Source organism: Pantherophis guttatus, chromosome 2, assembly GCF_059756535.1.
Source record: "Pantherophis guttatus breed Tessera chromosome 2, ASM5975653v1, whole genome shotgun sequence".
NCBI classification, from domain to species: Eukaryota; Metazoa; Chordata; class Lepidosauria; order Squamata; family Colubridae; genus Pantherophis; species Pantherophis guttatus.
The window spans coordinates 76,459,910-76,480,867 of record NC_142064.1 but is presented as its reverse complement, the minus strand read 5'-3'; the positions used below and the strand labels follow the sequence as shown (position 1 = coordinate 76,480,867).

The following is a 20,958-nucleotide window of genomic DNA, read 5'->3' as shown; positions in this document are numbered from 1 at the left end:
TTGTTCATGTGAACCTTTCTTGTGATATAGTGGGGTACTGTACTGATGAATCTGGAAATTATTTTTGTTCTCCATGCCCAAAGTGTGGTATTTTGTTCTTGTTGTTCAGTTGCTAAGACGTGTCTGTTTCTTTGCGACTCAATGGGCCACAGCACAAAATCAGCAAAATCTTGATAGACTAGGATAAGATACTTTGGATTTTAAATCCCCTCTCTAGTATGTCTAGCAGTAAGGGGTTATGAAAGTGGTTGTCTAAAACGTCTGGAAGGCACTTGTCCCTATATTACATCTCACACTATTGAAAATGCTTGGATATAGGAAGCGTTGGCGTTTATTTTGTTTTATTTTGTTTTGTTTATTCGTGAAAGCATCAAAGAAAGATACTAAAATATTAAATATATATTAGCTATTTAAATCAGTTCATTTCTGATATGATACTTAGGCTTTGATAAAGATCATATTATATCAAGATGATTTATAAAGAAATATAAATGAAACTGAAATAGGAATAGTTCCTAATTACATAAATAGATACAAGACATTTAAAATTGCAAGTGATGTTTAATTAGGAGCTATAGTGTCCTGGACTTGTTTCCATCAGCAAAGCTGTAGTAATACCATTGCTTGCGATTATGGATTTTTAAAATTTATCCTGTCCTGCCTTTATTAGTAGTAGTAGTAGTGATATTCAAAATGAAGTTCCTTCTAGATATACAATATTTCAAAAATAATAAAACCATTTAAGATCATTAATAAAGCAGTAACCAATCTTAAAATATCACTTAGAGAACTTGACTTTTATTTGCAATACTGGTTTTATCACTGCTTCTTCAAATAACTTCCTAGTGCATTTTGCCTTTATGACATTAAGAAGATGATATAAATATCTCTCTTATCTTTTCACAGTAAAGATAGTATTGTAAGTTAAAGAGAAAGATAGACTTAACAGCATTCAATTGTTTCTAAATTGGTTAAACATTCTTACTCTGACACTGTAGTCAGGCAGTCAGTTTTGCACAGTGCTTTCCATATAACTGAAATAATATGTGGTGTGTATGTATTGATATACCCTGTTTCCCCCAAAATAAGACATCCCCTGATAATAAGCCCAATTGGGCTTTTGAGTGCATGGCAATAAGGCCAAGCGCTTATTTCAGGGTTCAAAAAAATATAAGACAGGGTCTTATTTTGGGGGAAACACGGTATATATTAATAATTTATTAAATATAAATCCTACTTTATTTATTCAACTCAAGACAGTATTCACAATGCTCCTGTTTTCATGACAAACAACAGCTCTGTGAAGTGTGTTGAGCTAAGAATGATTGGCCCCAAGAAAATAAAGTCACCCAAGTTTCCATGACAGAGGAAAGATTAGAACTCATGGTTCCCCCAGATTCTAGTTCAAAACTTTAATCATATAGAAGTATATAAATAGGATATGTAGAAGATAAAAATATTGTATAAATCATAATTTTGGACATGGACCTATTTTTAAACAAATTCCCTAAGTTCTTGTATGAATAGTAAGATCCATGTCAATATTTATTTAAAAAGAGCTCTATTAAACAGCATTAAACAATTTTGCATAGTGTAAGGATTTAAAACTGGTCTTATTTAAATGATATGTAGTGCATGGAGAAAAAACAAAGGAATACTGTATTAAAATGTGCAGCAAGTGTATTTAATAATAATAATAATAATAAATAATAATAATAATAATAATAATTTTATTTCTAAATTTTATTTCTATACCATAAAATCTATATTTTATGATTTTTGAATTATATTTTTCTGGAATGAAGCTTACAGTCACATGGCTGAAGCCATCTTGGATCTTCATTGTTGCCACTTTTTTTTCTGATACCCTTTCATGACCTAAATGATGGTGATATTTATTTATTTATATATCATTTCTAACTTACATGTTTGTTATTAAAACAATCCCAAAATGCAGAACATTAAAAACAGATTCCAGTTATGGGGTTAATAGTTTCTTACCTTTATCTCTAGGTTTATAAAAGATTGGCATGTTCAGAGTCAGTATGCTATTTAATTCTGCATGCTAAAGATATCACTACTCTATAACAGGTTGATCCTTGCTAGAAACAGAATGCAGGACTGTAGGATTTGAAGTCATTCTTAGAAATTTAAGTAGAGAATACCTGGTAACTTGAATTATTTTATAGAAGCAGTGCGGTACAAAAAATAAGCTTGTAGTACAAATTAAAACTAAGTTTACATTCTAGGCCTAGTTAAAAAAAAAAAAATCCCTTCACTTTTCCTCTTATTACATGGATCTGATTCCTTAAAAACTTTAGGAAACGACAGTGCAATATAATTTTATTTATTTATTTGGAAAAACTCCCAGGGAGAAATTGTCTAAATTATTTGGATAGAGTAAAGGTTGTGCTTTGGTAAGACATAAATAAGATTGATTTATTATGTCTTTTCATTACTTTACAACAATTTAAAAGAGACCACTCTTCCTGTGGCAGATCCTAAATGCATTTAGGTTAAAATAGACCATGATGAATGAAAGGAAAAATCAAAAGTTACATGAAATAAAGGCAATCAATCATTTTATATTACCTGAGAGAAATTCTAAATTAGAAAGCCAATGGTTTCAGTTCCAGAGAAGTGTTTTAAACATCTACTATTCCTTTTAATATACTCTGAACCTTTAGGAATAAATATTCTTATAGGTACATACACAGCTTCACAAATTTGAGGTTTGTAGAGATTTATTCTTTTCATTTATGAGAGGTTTAATATAGAGTGCTATTTGTTGTTGTTGTTGTTAAAAGAAGCCATAATATAGACTGTATAATTTATAATAAATTCAAGCAGCTTATATTATTGGTGATTTTTCTTATAAATAGTCTATTTATAAATAATATAAATAAAAATTTAGTAGAAATTCCAGTAAAACAATTTATTACAGAGAGTTGCTGGAATGTTTGCATTTCTCAAAATGCTCTAAAAGATTATACTGAGAACAGCATCAGCAATACATTTTAATTTACTGACCAGTTTATTATTAAAAGAATTTAATTTAATATATTGATAATTGTAAAGTCAAAAATACTATTAAAATCATAAATCTGAACATTCATTTCTCTATGGTTGTAGTTCTTACCATTGCTAAATTTAACTTTCAGTTTAACAAATACTGATATAGCACTTTCTATATATATTTAAATATTGACTCTATTATACACATTCCCTACCCAGTATGAAATTGTGGCGCTCTGATTCAATAATTGCATAAAGAGTTCCCCACGAATAATAATAATAATAATAATAATAATAATAATGAAGTAATTATTCATGAATTTTTCTTGAACAATAAGGTGCTATATTTGGTTTTAATTTTGTTATCAATTATAGTTGATCAAGCACTGTGTGAATCCACAGAATCTGCAAAGAATTCAATGAAGTATCCCTTAAATTTTCTTCAGCACATCTCTTGAAATAAATGTTAGAATGTGAGATAAATTTTGTGGTAAAAGCTGATTAAGTTCAACAGGCAATAATATTAGTATATATGGAGAGTTGGACTGTGGAGTCCTTGATGCTCTCTGAGCTTGGTTGTTTGCTTGTAGACGTTTCTTCACCTGATGATATAACACCATCAGTGCATTATCATCCTTGGTGTAAGGATTTTTTTTTCCTGAAGCATACCAATATATTTAGGAGAGCTATGGAAGGGATTCCAGATCTGATTTTGCTTTCAAGAGTAACCCCTTACTTACTCTTACCAACAAGTTTTCCCGTGCCCTTTCATTCAGGAAATGAACTTTTTTTAAAAAAAAAACTTATTTATTTATTATTTATTTTTTATTACTCCAATTTATATGCCGCCCCTCTCCGAAGACTTGGGGTCGCTTCTTTAGGATTTATAATAATAATAAAACTTCTTTAGGATTTATAATAATAGTGAATGTCAGATTTTTGAATCTTACAAAAAAGAAACACTTAAGAAAACAAATAAGCCTAAATAAAATAGTAGTTGCAAATTATATTGAAAATATTAGTATTCTGTATATTAGTTTTATCTAATCATTCCAAAATTTACACACCTTTATCTTTGCAAATATCTTTGCACTGCTTAACTTTAAATGGAATTTATTACAACATGGAAATAGATATTCCTAGCATTATTTTCTGATATATTTTTAGCCTTTCCCAGGTTTTAAAATATATTCTAAAATAGAGAATTACTAATAATTACTCTTTATATATAAGATCTTGAATATGCCTCAATATACATTTTCTATTTTTTAAGGATTAATTAGAAATAATGAATTCCCTTGGTTAATTTGTTCAGAGCACATAAATGAAACAAAAGAGGTAGTTTCAAGTCTATCTTGTCTTAAAATTTCAGGATAATACTTCTTGCTTTAGGCAATAAGTAAAAGATCCACAAATTTAAACAAACTTAGATTCAGGAAGTGAGCTATCTGGCTGTTCATATTGTGTGCCTTATCATAACTTGCAGCTTGACGTAAAATCTGATCACATGACTGTCAAAAGAAGCATGTAATGAATAAGAGGTCATCTTTTACCTACTCTTGTTGGAAAGGAAACACATTGAAAGGAAATTTCAGTCAAACAATGAGAATATGCAAATGTTTATAGATTTCCTAAAATCAACAAAAAAAAACCCCATCATGGTCTGGTATAACTAATTTTTATAAACACTTGAAGAATTATCCAGAGAAATGTGGAAGGAAACCAATTTTATTTAAATTAGGAACAGTAAATGATATACATATTTAAGTTAATCATTAATTTGTGATTAGACCAAGTATTTTAAAACTGTGAGCTAGTACATGCAAAACATTCAAAATTTTGTTTTAGAGTGCCATATCACCTTAGATGAACATTTTGCAAAATCAAAGAAGAATTGAAGACATTCAAAAAATGTTGTTAATATGATGCTGGTACTTTCTCCAATAATCAGCACCTGTTGCCCTAACAACAATTTTATAATCAGTTACTTCGGGATAAACTTTATATTAGGATTTTAGTTTTAAAATTAGTTCAGCCATAGTTCAGTTGATTGCATGCAGTTGACTGGTTGGTAGTACATGGGATTTTAATCAGGATGAAAACAAAACTGATGTATTTTTAATTGGTTTGGTATTCATCTGTTTAAAGCCAAGCCAATTGGAGTAATGTAAGTTAAAATTTACATTTTGTTTCTCTTAAAGTGTAGCTTTTGGGTAGTGATAGCGAATGAAATTAAAAGCACACTTAGTTGGATTCAGATTATTTCTATAAGGTGACTTGTTTATTAACTCCCCTTTTGGCCAGCCATTAAAATGTCCCATGTATGTTGGGAGGTGAAACATGGAAAATCTTTCCCCCCATAATCTCTCTCCAGCACCCTTATTCTAACTTTGAAGGGAATGAGGGAAGAGTATGATTTGAAAGTTGTCAGGACATTCAGCTAGTGAGGAATAAGCTTCCACCTTTTAGATATAATCTCAATTCAACACACTATATATCTTACTAAGCATAAGTAAATACCACATTTGTTGTATTTGATTGTTAAAGGCTATTTTCATTTCCCTGAATCTTGTAGAAGTAACACACACACAAAAATTGAGAAACATTTTCTAAGCATGTGGAACTGAATGCTTTATCCCTTCTGACTTCTGATTGAAAATAGGATTAATTTATAAAGACAGGAATCAAAACCTGTTGGCTACTTTTGAATACATAATATTTGGGATTCAAGATTGAATATTCTTAGTTAGCACTGCTTTGTATACAAAGCAGATGACAGTGTAATTCCTGTACTATTTTTATTTTTATTTTTATTTTTATTTATTATTATTATTATTATTATTATTATTATTATTATTATTATCTAAAAATAATAGTAGATAATGTGTTTTCTTTAACAACACTGAGACTAATAGCTTCTATAGTATTAGAATTTCTGTGGAACATTCACAGATATTTTCATTGATCTTAACAAAATGTATCACTTGTATGTTTGAGCGATTTCTGATTTGCAGATTCCATTCTTAGCTTGGTATAATTCCATACTTAGCTTTTTAATGTAATAAAATTATAAACCAAAGACATGAAAGCACAATTGATCTAGAGCTAATACAATATTAATTTTCAACAATGCATTTGTGTCCCACAAAGGCCGATAAGGGTTGGAGAGAGCATCTTCTGGGGTTAATTATTCTATGGGAAACTGGCATTTTATAATTGTCCATGCCCAGTTCTTTGTGAAAATACAATCCTGTTATGGAAGCCATTTTATTATTATTTGTACCACACGTTTCCAAATATTCAGATGCATCTCTAGCCACAAAGTTTGTCTTATTTTGATTTAAGGAGATATTCAACAAATCTTCTAGCATCGAGTTTTTCTTTCCTATATCCTCAGTACAGTAGTCCTCAATGATATCTCAGAAGGCTCCCCCAACTAAGAACATTTTATTCAATGTGAAGGATTTCTTGAATAAAGAGATGTTTTACATACATATGTGTACATGCATGTACACATACAAAAACAATCCCAGAAAGAATGAGCAAACTTCTTAAAAGATCTTCTAAGGCATCATTTTAAGTGCTATGTAACATGAGGACATGTATGTGTCCAAGGTGCTTTTCCAAAAGCAACTGGACTTTCTTGGGTTTTTCCTTGAGAAATTTTGCTCTCAAGAACAGAAGCAAAACATTTTCGGGGGGGGGGGACGAAAATAGTCCAGTTCCCTTATGGAAAAGCACCTTTGGGACAACCATGACCTAGATGATTGAGAATATCTATAGACAACATGAAGACGTGTAATACAGATGAGGAAAAAAAATGGAAACGCACAATTTTTGTTTTGCGCATGAATTCCTTTGGGATCTGTTGTCTTGCTCTTTGGCTGATAACATCACAGATATTAACAGAGCAGAAGAGTCAGATGTATAAAGTAGGCCATATCTGAGAAGCCATATTCAGTTGCAAAAATAAATAGTTAATCTAGGTATATTTCATATTAATTTGGTAGTATCCTAAAGCATAGAAATATGTACTGGATTATCATAAAAAGAGGTAAGGTAGTGAGTGTAATGACACACAGAAATTCGTGGGCAGCAGTATTAGCTGTATGGTGCTGAAATGGCCTAGCGTTCTACCTCTATTGATCTCCTACATGCTGATTAAAAGTTGGTCCTCCATCACCATTTTAAAGCTGACAGCATCAATAATATAGTACGACTATTTGTTGTACTACGCAGGCAGCATATTGCTTGATGTTTGTGTATATCTGTTTAGTACAATTTTAATTTCTAAACTATGCTACAGTTCATATGGGAGGGTTTGCAAATGACATTTAAACATTTAAATATGTTTTGTGTGTACAATAAGTGTTAAATCAGGTCTTATTGTCTTCTGCAAATGCCAAATAGTCAAATTCTATTAGCAATATATTGCTGTTTTTATTAAAGACTTTTGAAGATTCTTAAAGAACAACCTTGCCAAAATATTTGTTCAAACAACTTTTTAGAACTCAAAACATCAGGAAACATGGTTTCAGTCTGCTCAGCTGATACAAACTCCTCAATATTCTGGTTCTAGCTGTACTATCCCTCAGCAGGAGAGCAACTATTGTAAGCTTGTTTGTAATTTAGCTCTCATGCTGGATTACACTTAACAAACTATAGTTTGCACACTCCATTCATGCCTCTTTCTGTCATTCGGTGTTTGCTTGCTTGCTTGCTTATTTGTTCAATTTCTGCCTTGCCTTTTTGCCTGCAGGACATTCAAGGCGATAAATTGTACAATACAGTGTTTATAAAAATTGAACACTATGATTATAAACAAAATTAAAATCTATTGCATAAAAATTAAGTATTTCATTTCCAAAAAAAGGAGAAAGGGTGATTAATATAAATGGAAAACATACAGCAGAAGTTAGATTTGACAAATTTCCAAGAAAGATTCCCCACCCATTTACTCAAATTAAGTGGCTGCACACATCTTAAAACATGAATTAAACCTTTAGATAATTAAAAAAAAAAAACTTAGTTATGGGAAGTGGTATAAAAATGCAGCCAGCATATCTGTCAGCAATAGGATTTACTCTAAAAATACCCCATTTTCTTTGCATAATTTCTGCCATTGTTACTATACTTCAAAAAAAAAATAATTGTCTGCATGATTCCATGTCTACTTAGTTCCTAACCACTTTGAGATTACATTTAACAGCAGAAGATATAGAAACATTTAAATAAATTAATAAATAATTATCTGTGTCTCTTGCTGAGTTCTTCAAATGATAGTTAAGAAAACAGTTATTAAAAATCTGTGTTTCCATTTCTGAAGACTCAGCAAGACGAAGCCAAAAAATGTTGCTGAGTCTTCACACTGGGTCAGGACAAGAGTATAGTCTTCTACTCAGCGCATATGTTTTTTTCAGGAAAGGAGTGCAATAAATTGAATTGCTATGAAAGTCACTGCTTAAACTAAAACATTGATCTTTTAGAACCACTTACTACATATTGTGGAGAGGGAAAGAAATGGCATTTATATACAATTAATCATAGTCACATTATTGTATTAAATTCAAGGTGCTGTTTGATGCATGATATATGTTAGTTATTTTATAGAGATTAAAATCTCTGTTTTCTTAAAAGTTTAGATAAGGCTTATTTTATTGGATATAAATATAATCACTAGATCTTTAAGAAAAATGCTAACATCTTCTAGACAATGGCTGAATAGAGTTACATGGGTAAATTTTTTTAAAGAGGTATTCTGATGATTTGGTGATCTGGGAAACATTTATTTCAGCTTACATGTAATGAATTTCTTCTTGTATTTAAAATCTTTTAAATGCTATTATCTTGAATTAAGAACTAGGTTATTTTACCAGTGCATGTTAAGAGACGCTGTATTGAGTAACCCTAAATTAATCAACCTCTATTACAAATGCCTCCTCCTTTCTTGAACAGTAATATAAGATCTTTGTGTAATTTTGGATCCTTTCCTATAAGTTGCATGTCATCTGTGTATCACCAAATGCATGCTTTCAAAGATACTGATTTTTTCTCTCTCTCTTTTTTTTCCTGGAGATTGAATAATTTTAAGTGCTTTTTATTTTCTTTCTTTTAAAATTGAACATTAATATTTACTTTGTTTCCAGCTAAGTTTATAATATAATTAATTGCTAAATTCCAGTTGTTCTTTTATGCTTTGATTAATAGAAAAGCATATTCATGTAGCATTTTGTAAATGTGTACAATTTTATTTTGCACTATAATAATTTAAATTTTATTTTTTAAAACTGTTCTCCCCCCCACCCACCCCCACTACTACTACTTGGGGATGTAAGGTTTGTACCATATAAAATGCTAGTTTGCATGCATTCATTTAAATACTAAAAACTGTAGTACTGCTCGATCCATATCTGACTGCTAGGTTTCAATTGACAGCTGAGGATATGTGACTGGACCATGAATCAAAACGGCAGGCATTTATACCCCAGTGCCAATGAGGATACATTGGGAATTACTTGGCAAAGGTAAAATTTTAATTATTTCCGCACCTAAACTATCTTGGGTTCTTCATTATCTGTATAAGTTGGCCTCCAGGATAAAATGTTAACTGTAAAATATTTAACATCTTTTGAATTACATGTTTAGGTCAAATGAACATTAGAGTTAAGCACTTAGGATGCCAAATACTGATACACCGTCAAGTATAAAACTATGTGAAGAAAGCAATATAGCAAAAATGGATAGGCACTTTGAAGTTTGAAATTTATATCATGCTTATATTATATTAAGAAGCAGTTTTAAGAATAAAATACATGACAAGAATGGGTGTTTGATATTAGGTAATACAAAGGGATAATAGCTAAAGGAACTATTTGAGAAATCACATGGGTAGAATTTATGAATTTAGAAAATAAGGTAAAACTGTCTTATACTTAACTACACTTAGCTCATCTTCCCTTTCAAAAAATAACTTTCAGAGTAAGTAAACGGAAACTGCTACTTTGCAATAGATTCTGATGGGAAAAGTTTAACATGCTAGTTGATATGTGTAATTAAGTAATTCTGAATCTTTACAGAATTGCTTCTGATTCAATTTGATGTCATGAAAAAGTATTATTTTCTATTTTGTTCCCTTTTCCTCGAAATACCATTCCAGATAATTCCCCAAATACAAGAGTAAATCCTTGGAAAGTTTCAGGAGATGTAGTGAAAGGGGATGAAAAGAATGATTGGCAAGTGGAATCTTAGACACGTTCACTCTCTTCAGTGCACACACACACAACCACACATATATGCACACACATATTCAAACTAATTTTCCTTCTCATTATACACTTATACACTAAGAGCTGCGAAGTAGAAGTATGAAGTCTTTCATCCTAATTCCCTTATCCTCTGTTATAGTCCTAGAAATTATCACTCATATTTTAATGGGCTTTCTAACTTGAATAAAGGTAGTCCTCAAACTTAGGACCACAATTGAGCCCAAAATTTGTTAAATAAGTGCTGCCCCATTTTACAACCTTTCTTGCCACATTTCTTGTTGTTGCTGCAGTTAAGTTAGTAACATGGTTGTTAAGTGAAATTGGTTTCCCCATCGACTTTCCTAGTCAGAAGATCACAAAAAGTAATCACATGACTCTGGGACATTGTAACCATCATAAATACATACCAGTTGCCAAGGGTCCAAATTTTGATCACATGAATGTGGGGATACTGCAATGTTCGTAAGTGTGAAAAACAGTCAAAAGTCACTTTTTTGAATGCTGTTATAACTTTGAACAGTCACTAAAAATGGTTGTAATTTGAAGACTACCTGTATATAATTGGTTATTATTGCCAGTTATTTTATTTAAGAACTGATAAATCTGAATAGACTGGATTGTTTGGCTTACCATACAATTGTAAATAGAAAAATGATCTCTATAGGTTCATTTCAACCAATATTTATGTCTCATGCTTAGTTTTGTTCAGAAAGCTTCTTTAAAGAAACATATTTTATAGCTACTCTTTGAACTCTTAAATGTCCATTTGTTCTCTCCAAAAATTTAACATATTTCTAATTTATATATTTTATTAGTTATGTTCAGTTGAGATTATGTACATTTTTATCATCACTGTTATAGTTAATCTTTAATCCCCCCAAAACTATGTTTTGGGGGGGAAATCTTGGTTAAATATTCCATGTTCTGTAAATTCTGGTTCTTCAATTTATTGTAACTGATTTTGTAAATACCTTCATGAGAAAGAGTGTAAATCAAATGTATTAAAATGTATTATGACTAGTACATGAACTATTAATAGGACTACAAACATATTGGATTCAAATCCGTCATACCGCCAGTCTAGATGGAGAAAAGGCAGGAGTCAGCAGAAGTGTGATCATTTTTCCAATTCAGAATCTAGTTAATTTATTCTACAAGGAAGCTGGGCATTGGATTTGAAGATGTCATGTCATTTTTGATACAGATAGTAGCTACGTTTTGGGAGTGGAATTTTGAAAGGGCATTTGTCCATTCTTAATGGTATTTTCAGAACTGCTATACCATTTCAGACAGGAGAAAACCCAAGCTAGTCTTCAAAAGAGATATTCAGAACCCCATGTTATGAGTCCCTTGTCTTAGTGTGAATGAACAGCAGACCTTGATTCAAATTTTACTGGGTGATTTTGCCTACGTAACCTTAGAGAAAAGAGATTATTTTGGGCTAGGCCAGACAAACTGATGGTAATTTACTTTTTTATTCACAACATAATGCGATTGTGTAAATAAATTTTTGAATAGTGCCCATACTGTTTCCTGAGATCCTACTTTTTGCCTCTAGCATTCTTACCACGAACTCCCCCTGAATATTAATTGTTTACTTATAAGCCCCTACTTTCCTTTTGTTTAAATAATGTCTATATTTTTTTATAATCACCTCCTAATTAGCCTTTATAGGGAAAATACTCTAAACATAATAAGCATTGCCCAAATACATTTAGAAATAAGTTTTATTTCCTTTTAGTATGGTTTAAATAAAATTTAATTAACCAAGAAAGGCCAATACAGTTCCTGGATATTTGTTCTAATATAAATTCAACCAGCATGAAAATATATAAAATTTTAGGAATATCTTATATGCTCTATATCTGAGGTAATTTGAATTGGAACATAGTTTAAGAAAATCAAGTCTCTCTCTGTCTCTGTCTCTCTTTCTTTTTTTCAAAGGTTTTGATGGAAAGGTCAAATTGGGGCAAATCATATCGCATCATAGCATCATTATTCAAATGATGTAAACTACATGCAATATTTGATTTGTGTCATGACATAATTTGTTTCGTTTCTGTGATGTCATCATGGCTTCTAGTGAGGAAGCTGCAATTTCTAATGTTTGGTATTACATTGAATTATATATTTAGAAATGCTTATGCAACGTACAACATGCAATATTAACCCTTATTTCATGTGGTAGATGTAGCTGATCCAAAGAGGTCAGTTACTGCTGACCATAGTGTTGAACTATTAGCAGTTGTGAACTTTCAAAGTTTTCAGCCAGACTTTTCAAAAATGTAACATCAGGGCAATAATTATCAGGTATTATTAATTTGTGTTTTTAAAAATGGATGCATTTAATTCGGTTTTATAAAGGATTATCCTGAATGCCAATTTAAGTTTAATTTTGCTGTTTCCAGATCCTAAGTTAACATTTCCTGCTTTCAATTTGCCATCTTGGTGGAGAAGTACAAAACAAATCTTCTTTGGGCTCAGAACACTGAAATTCTTTTCTACTCTATCCAAACCGGGGAGGTATCAAAATATATAACTTTTTGTAGCAGCTTTCCTTGCTCCCCTTCCACTCTGAAGAGCTGTTCTGTTGCTGTTAAGCAGGTAAAATGAGTTTACTGTATGGGAAAAAGAAGACTGGGAACTTTATTTTAATGTCAGAACAGCCTTGCAGATTAAAGCTTCAAACTTAAATCTAAACTTTAAAAGAACAAAATCAGTAGCAGTAACCTCATTCTTCTTCTTTTGTTTCTTTCAAATTACCTAAAATATCATAAATTTGTGTGGACTAAAATTGCAGATTCAGTTTTTATAAATAAGAACCGTGGAATGAAAATACTGACTGATAAAATCATTGGAGTACAGGAGGTAGCTGGGAAGGATTTCTGGCTTGTATCAGTTTGTCACTATCTCAGTTATAGTTTCACCCAGCTCTCTAATAAAGAACGATGTGCAGAGAATTATGTTTCCTTTCCATTTAAGCAAACATCTTCTGAACACTTCCTAAGAAATTAATTGTATTCCAGCCAGACTTGCCTGCTGCCATCCCACAGGAAATGGGTCAGCAATCCATTAAAATGCCATTAGATAATCTAATTTGGAACTTAATCTCTAAATTAACCATGCTCTATACTTGAAGCATACTTGAGAGGGAGAAAAAAAAGTTCGTTTGAATCGATAGGGAAGCCGAAGCGTGAAGAAGGCTGTTTGTTTTTTCTGTAGCTGTGGTCACGTCTCAAGCCGTCTGGTAACCAGGAGAAACCAGACATGATGTAATTCCAGATTGAACTTGAACTTCAGGGACTGAGAATGGGAAAACAATAGACCATAGGAATCAATAATGTCCATTTTCCACATGATTATGTTTGGCACTTTAAATTAACATTTATGGAAAAAGCAGCAAAACTACAATATGACCAACATGGGGTGCAGTGGGGAATCCACAAAGGAAAAGAAAGAAAACAATTTCTTCAACTGTATTTTGTGAAACAAGAGATTCCAATAGAGTAAACTAGTTGTTTGTTCTGAGCACCCTTTTGTTCTCTTAGGTAGGATAAACTTAATCTTATGTTTCCTGTCAGATGATTTTGGTGGTGCTTTTGGGAAAGGAGGAGCATGTTTTGAAAGTGCTCTCAGCTGTGAAGTGGACTATTAACCCCTTGTGGATCACAAAATGTATATACTCCATTTTAGTCTGCGTAATGTCTTCAGCTATAAATAAGAGCAAAGTTTTTCAGGAGATGTTTCTCTTAACATTTACAAAATAAAATAAATTTATGGTAATGATTGGCTACATCAGTGCCTGCAAAGTTGTATCATGACTTGCTAAGCATTTCTTGTGAAGGAGTTTAGGAGAAAAATAATCAATGCCTGTATGGTTTTATCTTTTAAGAAATAACTTCTGAAAGGATTGAGATGAAGCAAATTAAAATTCTGTTAGGAAAAAGAGATTGATATGATACAAAAATAAGCTTTTTGGCTGATCTCGCCTGTACTGTATTTTAAAACAATGTGTCAGGGATACACCCGGGGCTATTTCCCCCCCTTCCTACTTTTTCAGTCACCAAGGCCAACAGAGGACATGGTGACAATATTGTGTTTCACTAAAAAAAAAAAAAAAAATGCAGCATATGGGGCCCTTTTAAAGCAGTTTCAGGACAGGGTAAGGAAAAAGGAAAAGGTGGATGAAGCCTGTTCAACTTAGTATACATATTTGATTGCTTTTTTGTAAAAACAAAACAAACAGAAAATATTCTGTGGAAGTTTGCCATTGAAATGCGTAAGTAGGAACTTAGGGGTGAGGGTTTCAGGAGTGGAAGGAGGGGTGAGAGCAAGAGATGCTGACTCACTTTCTGATTTGTTCTATCAAAAGTTAAAAATAAGTTCTGCTGGTATATCCTGTATACAGGATGAGGAACCAACAGATGTGGCAGCAGGAGGAACAGATAAGCTCTGAAATAATCATGAAATTTGACACTGAGTGTATTAATTATGCATATGAACAATTGATCCCAAGAACAGGATGTTTGTCGCTTGGGTCTAGTTATTATATATTCAAGACATACTGCCATTTCTGTCTATAATAATATCACATTCCATTCTTGATCTTTGGAATAGTTTCCTCAGCACCCTCTTAAATGTCCAGAATGTCTAAAGCAGGCCATAATCGTTTTCATCACTGACACAATAACATGCATCCAGAAAGTATCATTTTGTAATATTGGTTGCTGGGATGTGTGGAACAGTATTTTATCTTGCAAAGCAACTCTTTAGTTAGAGATTGAACTTGGCTTATGGTTTTGCTTTTGGAAATGCTGCATGTGACATTGGCACAACCAATACTGGTAGCTTAATCTCTCTTCCTTACTTAAAAAAACTTGGAATGTAAGAAAAGAACATGGTAAAAAGTATGGTATGAAGTAAAATGAAACTAAATGATAGATTAGTTATATAGTTATAAAATTAAGAGAAAGGTGATTAGTGGAATAAATTTAAATAATTTTGTGGACTAGAGTTGATGAATAAATGCATGGAAGTAAAGACTCAGGTTTAAATATGATTGAAGGGGCTAAAATATAAGTCAGAAGGTATAGATTTGTGACATCTAGGTTGTTTTGGGTGTGACTAAAAGTATGAATGGATAGATTTATAATAGATTCATATTAAGCTTCAGTGAATGGTGATAATAATAGAATGAAAGATGAGTTTGGGGGGTGGGGTAAAAAGTTCAATGTTCTAAATGAATGTGATCCAGGAGAAAAAAAATTATTGGGTGACATAAATGAATGAGTGGGATTGGGCCCTTTGGAAATCCCAAATTGAATGAGAATGATGATTTATGAATATGAGTATAGTTGAAATTCTGTTTGTTTCAGATACACAATTTAAGCATAAATCTATTCATGCCTAAAAGTGATGTAAACATACAATAATTTGATTGTTATATTTGAAGATAGTGTAGAAGGATGGTGCGACGTTCACACTTAGGAAGACAAATCCTTAGGAAAATATATTATAAGACATAATTTCTCAACCAAATGGAATGAATAAAAAGTAGACATAAAGATGTTATTTATTTGTTTGTTTGTTTGTTTGTTTGTTTATTTATTTATTGTTTCGATTTATATGCCACCCTTCTCCGGAAACTCAGGGCAGTTTACAATGCGTTCAGCAATAACCTTCATACTTTTATATATACCTGCTTAGTAGGGCTTTCGGCCCCCCCAAGTGGTGTTCTTTTTTATACAAAGTCAGCTTATTGCCCCCACAATCTAGGTCTTCATTTTTTTTTTTTTTAATTTGATTTATATGCCACCCTTCTCCGGAGACTCAGGGCGGCTTACAATGCGTTAAGCAATTTTACCTACCTCGGAAGGATGGAAGGCTGAGTCAACCTTGAGCCTGGTTATAACTGTTTAAAACAGAACAAAATGACTAATGTCATAAATTGCCACAAAAGCGTGTTGCGTTAATCAAGTAAGTATGGGAAAAATATTTGGTAAAATATGAAATTAAAAAATCCATGATCGTACAAAAAAGCATAGAATGTTAATGCAAAAAGTGAGTGTAAGAGAAAGATACTATATATTTTGTATAGAGAAAAAAATGCAGAATTATTCAAGGGGATGAAGAAAATTAAAATGAAGCATTTGGCAGAGTGAATGGATTTAAAAATAAATGTAATGAAATGATTTGTGATGAATTGAAGTGAAAGAATGTTGGAAGAAATATTTTAGAGGTTTCTGGGGGAATGATAAAAAAATTGAAATGGATGCTAGTAGTGAAAATAATATTGAAAAGTAAAAGGATAAGATTTTGAAAAAGAATTGAAATGAATATTATGTTAATATTGAATAAAAACATTGAAAAGTAAAACATAAATATTCAAATTTCAAAAAATGTTAAAATACAGATGTGGTTTGCTAATGGAGTCACTTTGATTTATTTAATATATGTATAAAGACTGCATCTTTGCCTGAAGATTGGAGAATGCAGTTGATTTCCTTCACAGAGAACAAAGTAGTAATAGCAAGTGGGCAATGCATGAAGTATAGGGAGTTGTTTCCTTAAGTATTCATGAGAAGATGTTGGGCTGTATGGTGAACCTTGTGCCAAACGAAGGTGGCAGACCAGAGTTTTTTTTCCTTTATCGCTTCATTGACAATTTGTATCTGTGAGAAAGTTTACTGTGCATAGACTGACACAGTGGAAGTGTATAATAAAGCAAATAGGCTTGAATTTTGCAAGAATGTGGTTTAAAGTTCAGTGCTGAATGTGAAGTAAATAATAGTATATGATAGAAGAATGTATGAAAAGAGATGAAATTCTTGGCAAACGGTTCGGTATTATGCAGGGAATAAGAGAAGTATGTGCAATATTCTCTTGCTTGTTTAATAAAATGTGAATAAATGTGTAAAAAAATTAACTAGTTCTGAAGTGTTTTGAGAACTGAATTCCTCTTTTATTAATGAATGAAAATTATTTGCAACAAATGTTAGATTTGTTGGACAAAAAGATGGAGAAAATTAAGAAGCCCAGTTAAGTTGTTTTTTTTTTTTTTAAATTTGATTTATATGCCACCCTTCTCCGGAGACTCTGGGCGGCTTACAATGCATTAAGCAATAGCCTTCATACTTTTGTATATTTTATACAAAGTCAGCTTATTGCCCCCACAATCTGGGTCCTCATTTTACCTACCTTAGAAAGGATGGAAGGCTGAGTCAATCTTGAGCCTGGTGAGATTTGAACTTGCAGTAATTGCAGGCAGCTGATGTTAATAACTGTTAATAACAGTGCTTTAGTCTGCTGTGCCACCAGGCCCTTGTAGAATTCATTCATTTGTATGAATGACTATCGAAAGAAGTGAAAATTGTTGCATATAGGATCATGATGGCGAACCTGTGGCACGCATGCCACTGATAGCACGCATAGCCATATCAGTGGGCACACGAGCTCAGCTCCGGCACACATGCGTGCACCAGCCAGCTGATTTTTGGGTCTTCTGGGCCTACCTGAAGTAGGGAACAGGCCGTTTCCGGCTTCCGGGGGGGGAGGCAGTTTTCACCCTCCCCAGACTCCTGGAAAGGCTCTAGAGGCTGGGGAGAGCAAAAACGGAGCCTACCGGGCCATCACGTGCCAGGAGCGTGGGGGGGGGATCGCATGCACATGCATGGGGGCAGGGCACATAGAATTATGGGTGTGGGCACATGCATGCGCGAAACCCCCCACACACACACACTTCTGGCACGTGATGGCAAAAAAGTTAGCCATCACTGATATAGGAACATGTTTCGGTCTACTCTATTTAGTGGTTGGTTGGTTGGTTTGTATCCCACCTTTATTATTTTTACAAATAGTTCAAGGTGGTGAACACACCTTCCTTCTCCTGTTTTCCCCACAACACCAACCCCGTGAGCTGGTTTGGCTGAGAGAGAGTAACTAGCCTAAAGTCACACAGATGGCTTTCATAGCTAAGGAATAGAGTAGTTTACAAATATGTTTGGTAAAACAACAAAAGATAAGGTCAAGGGTAAATGAATGAAGAAGGAATGTGGACTATATACAGTACCAGAAGGTATGCTTAGATGGTTCTGTCTTATAGAGCAAAGGGTTGAATTGTAAAATAAAATATTGTTATTGTTATTGGTTGCACAGTCAGATGGATATTTAGATTGGTCATGCCATTTTTGTGTATCTATTGAATTTTTCCCAAGGATTTGGGACAGGCAGATATTGTTTCCTAATATTAAAGATGTTGCTAGATGTAAGCTGTTCCAAATGAAACTGCTGCCTTTTGCAATTGACTAATAGTGATTTTGTCAATGCTGATAACATTCAAGTAGTGCTCCAGAAATTTTCGGATTGCACCCAAGGCACTATTACTATTGGTACTATCTTTGCTTTCTTTTGCCATAGTTGTTCTACTTCTGATTCCAGCTTTTTCTATTTTGGGATATTTTTTCCAGGTGTCTCCAGGTATTGCAATGTCCACTTTCCAGATTTTCTTTTTTGTTTTTCTTATCTCAAATTGTTAAGTCTGGCATGTTGTGTTGCAAATGCTTGCCTGCTTGAATTCTAAAATCCTAGACACTTACAGGAAAGTGGTGTTTCTTGCACATATTCCGACACACCATTGTTACTACTTTGTTTTGCCTTTATTTTTTATCAGTATGTGCAATTTCTTTACAGTGGCTAACTAGGTGGTCCACTGTTTCTTCAGCTGCTTTGCATAAACAACATTTGTCAGTTGTTGCTGTCTTCTCAATTCTGGCTTTATATACGTTCTTAAGGCTTGGTCTTGTGCAACAAGAATTAGCCCCTCTGTCTCTTTTCTCCAGTTTCCTGTTCTTAGCCATTGTCAAGTTTTATTATCTACTTTGCCTTTTTTTTTTTAATGTACTGGCCATGTAATACTTTGTGTTGTCATGTCTCTTCTTTAGTCTATATTTGATCTTTCTTGTAGGCCATTTTGGTCTCTCCCCAATTCAGTAAGTCCACATGGTATACTAGCTTTAATGCATCTTCTTCACTATCCTTCACATATTCTTCCAATACCTCTTTTTCTTCTTCAACTGTCTGGTGTACTTTCAACATTCCATGCCCATCTATGCTTCTTGGTAAATTGACAGATGTTGAGTCTGTCCACATCACAGATGATGAAGGGCATGTTTCATTGTCTTCTGCTCTTCATATTCAGGGCTTCTATTTCAGCTTGAGTACAGTTCAAAATTCCAGCTGTGTACCTCACAACTGGTATATTATCCATTGACTTGATGGTATTTCTTCCACTGAGTTTGGATTTAAGATCTTCTTCACTTTCTTAATGTATTCACTTCTAACCTTCAACTTGACTTCAGTGCACTTGATGTTGTCAGCCTGAAGGATGCCTAGGTATTTGTATTGATCTTCTTCATCCAGATTCATGATGTTTTTTTCCATAGGACAGCTTGATTCCTTCAGTTTTCACCATTTTCCTCTGTTGGTGGTAAAGTTGGTATATTTTTCTAGTCTAAATTCTTTGCAGTATCTTGGCTATAAATGGACAGCTATTCCATTTCAGGTGATGTTTTTCCATATAGTTTCAGATCACCCATGTAAAGGATAACCTGCAGATGTTTTTTTTATGTTTAATGGTCATATCTTGAGTTGTTCAGTATCGTTGACAGAGTAATCACTACTGTGAGAAATGGTAGTGGTGAGAGTCTCCATGAGGATTTCTTTCTTGATATTAATATGTAGAAGTCCATCACCATTGACAAGCAACTGTGTTTTCCATTGTGCCATTGATCTTTGCACAAAGATTCTGATGTTTCTACTGACTTCTATTATATATAGTAATTTGATTATCCAGTCATGTGGCAAGGAGTTGAACATAATTAATCCAAGTTCCGTTCAAGTTGGGCTTCCTTCTTGTAACACTTTTCTAAAATCATCTTGACAGGTAGAAGCTGATCCTATTTGGATGGTTTCCTTTCTGCTCAGATAGAAAGCTTGTATTTCAACTAGATGCTTTTGGGCTGTATCAGCTCCACATCAGTTAGCAGTTTGAAAGTTGTTGATTAGCAGGAAATTGGCTTGCAGTTGCCTGGGGCTGCCCCTTTGGTTAGATCTTTCATTATCAGGTAGGTTTTGCCAAATGTTAACCAAACTTCAATTTCAACGCCTTGCAGTATGTTGTTAAACTGCTTGGCAATGAATGGATGCAGATCACTCAGTTGTTTCAACCCAAAACCATGGAGTTCATCTTCACCTGGTGCTAATCAATTCTTGATCTTCCTTTTCTCCATCATTTCTGATGTTATTACAATTTTTTTCATTTCAACTTTATTTCCCCCCCTCTTTTTTTTCTATCTCCTTTATCCAAGCTGCATTCTTATTTGATTGTCAGATAGCTCTGCCTAGAACTATATTATTTCTTTGTCAGTGTTGGCTGTTTCATTGCAGTCTCTCCATTGATTGGTTGGTACAAACATTTCTGATTCGACTGAAATTGTATCTTTAATGTGCAATTCAAGTTCAGTATCAATGATTTTCTTGGCTATGGCTGTTATTTTCTGCTTTATTATTTTCAGTGCTTCTTTGGTGTTCCTTATCTCCAGGTGATATTTTATGAACAGGTATTCTTTGATCTTCTTGTTCTTCAAGTTCTTTTCTTTCCTCTGTTCTAATTTGATTGCAT

At 33.0% G+C, this 20,958-nt stretch overlaps 1 protein-coding gene across 13 annotated transcripts in view; it reads left to right on the top strand.

The window, feature by feature from the left end:
• Positions 1–20,958, top strand: part of NFIB (nuclear factor I B) — a 284,732-nt gene that overhangs the window by 209,485 nt on the left and 54,289 nt on the right. For 6 of the 13 annotated variants that reach the window (XM_087886297.1, XM_087886292.1, XM_087886291.1 and 3 more), the window contains one exon: positions 9,451–9,539. The exons of 4 other annotated variants lie outside the window; for them this stretch is intronic. In XM_087886297.1, the coding sequence (XP_087742423.1) occupies positions 9,451–9,539 (89 nt within the window). Of the gene's footprint in view, positions 1–9,436; positions 9,540–20,958 lie in introns of all 13 variants that reach the window. 3 more of the 13 variants (XR_015732277.1, XR_015732276.1, XR_015732275.1) reach the window with 1 other exon arrangement.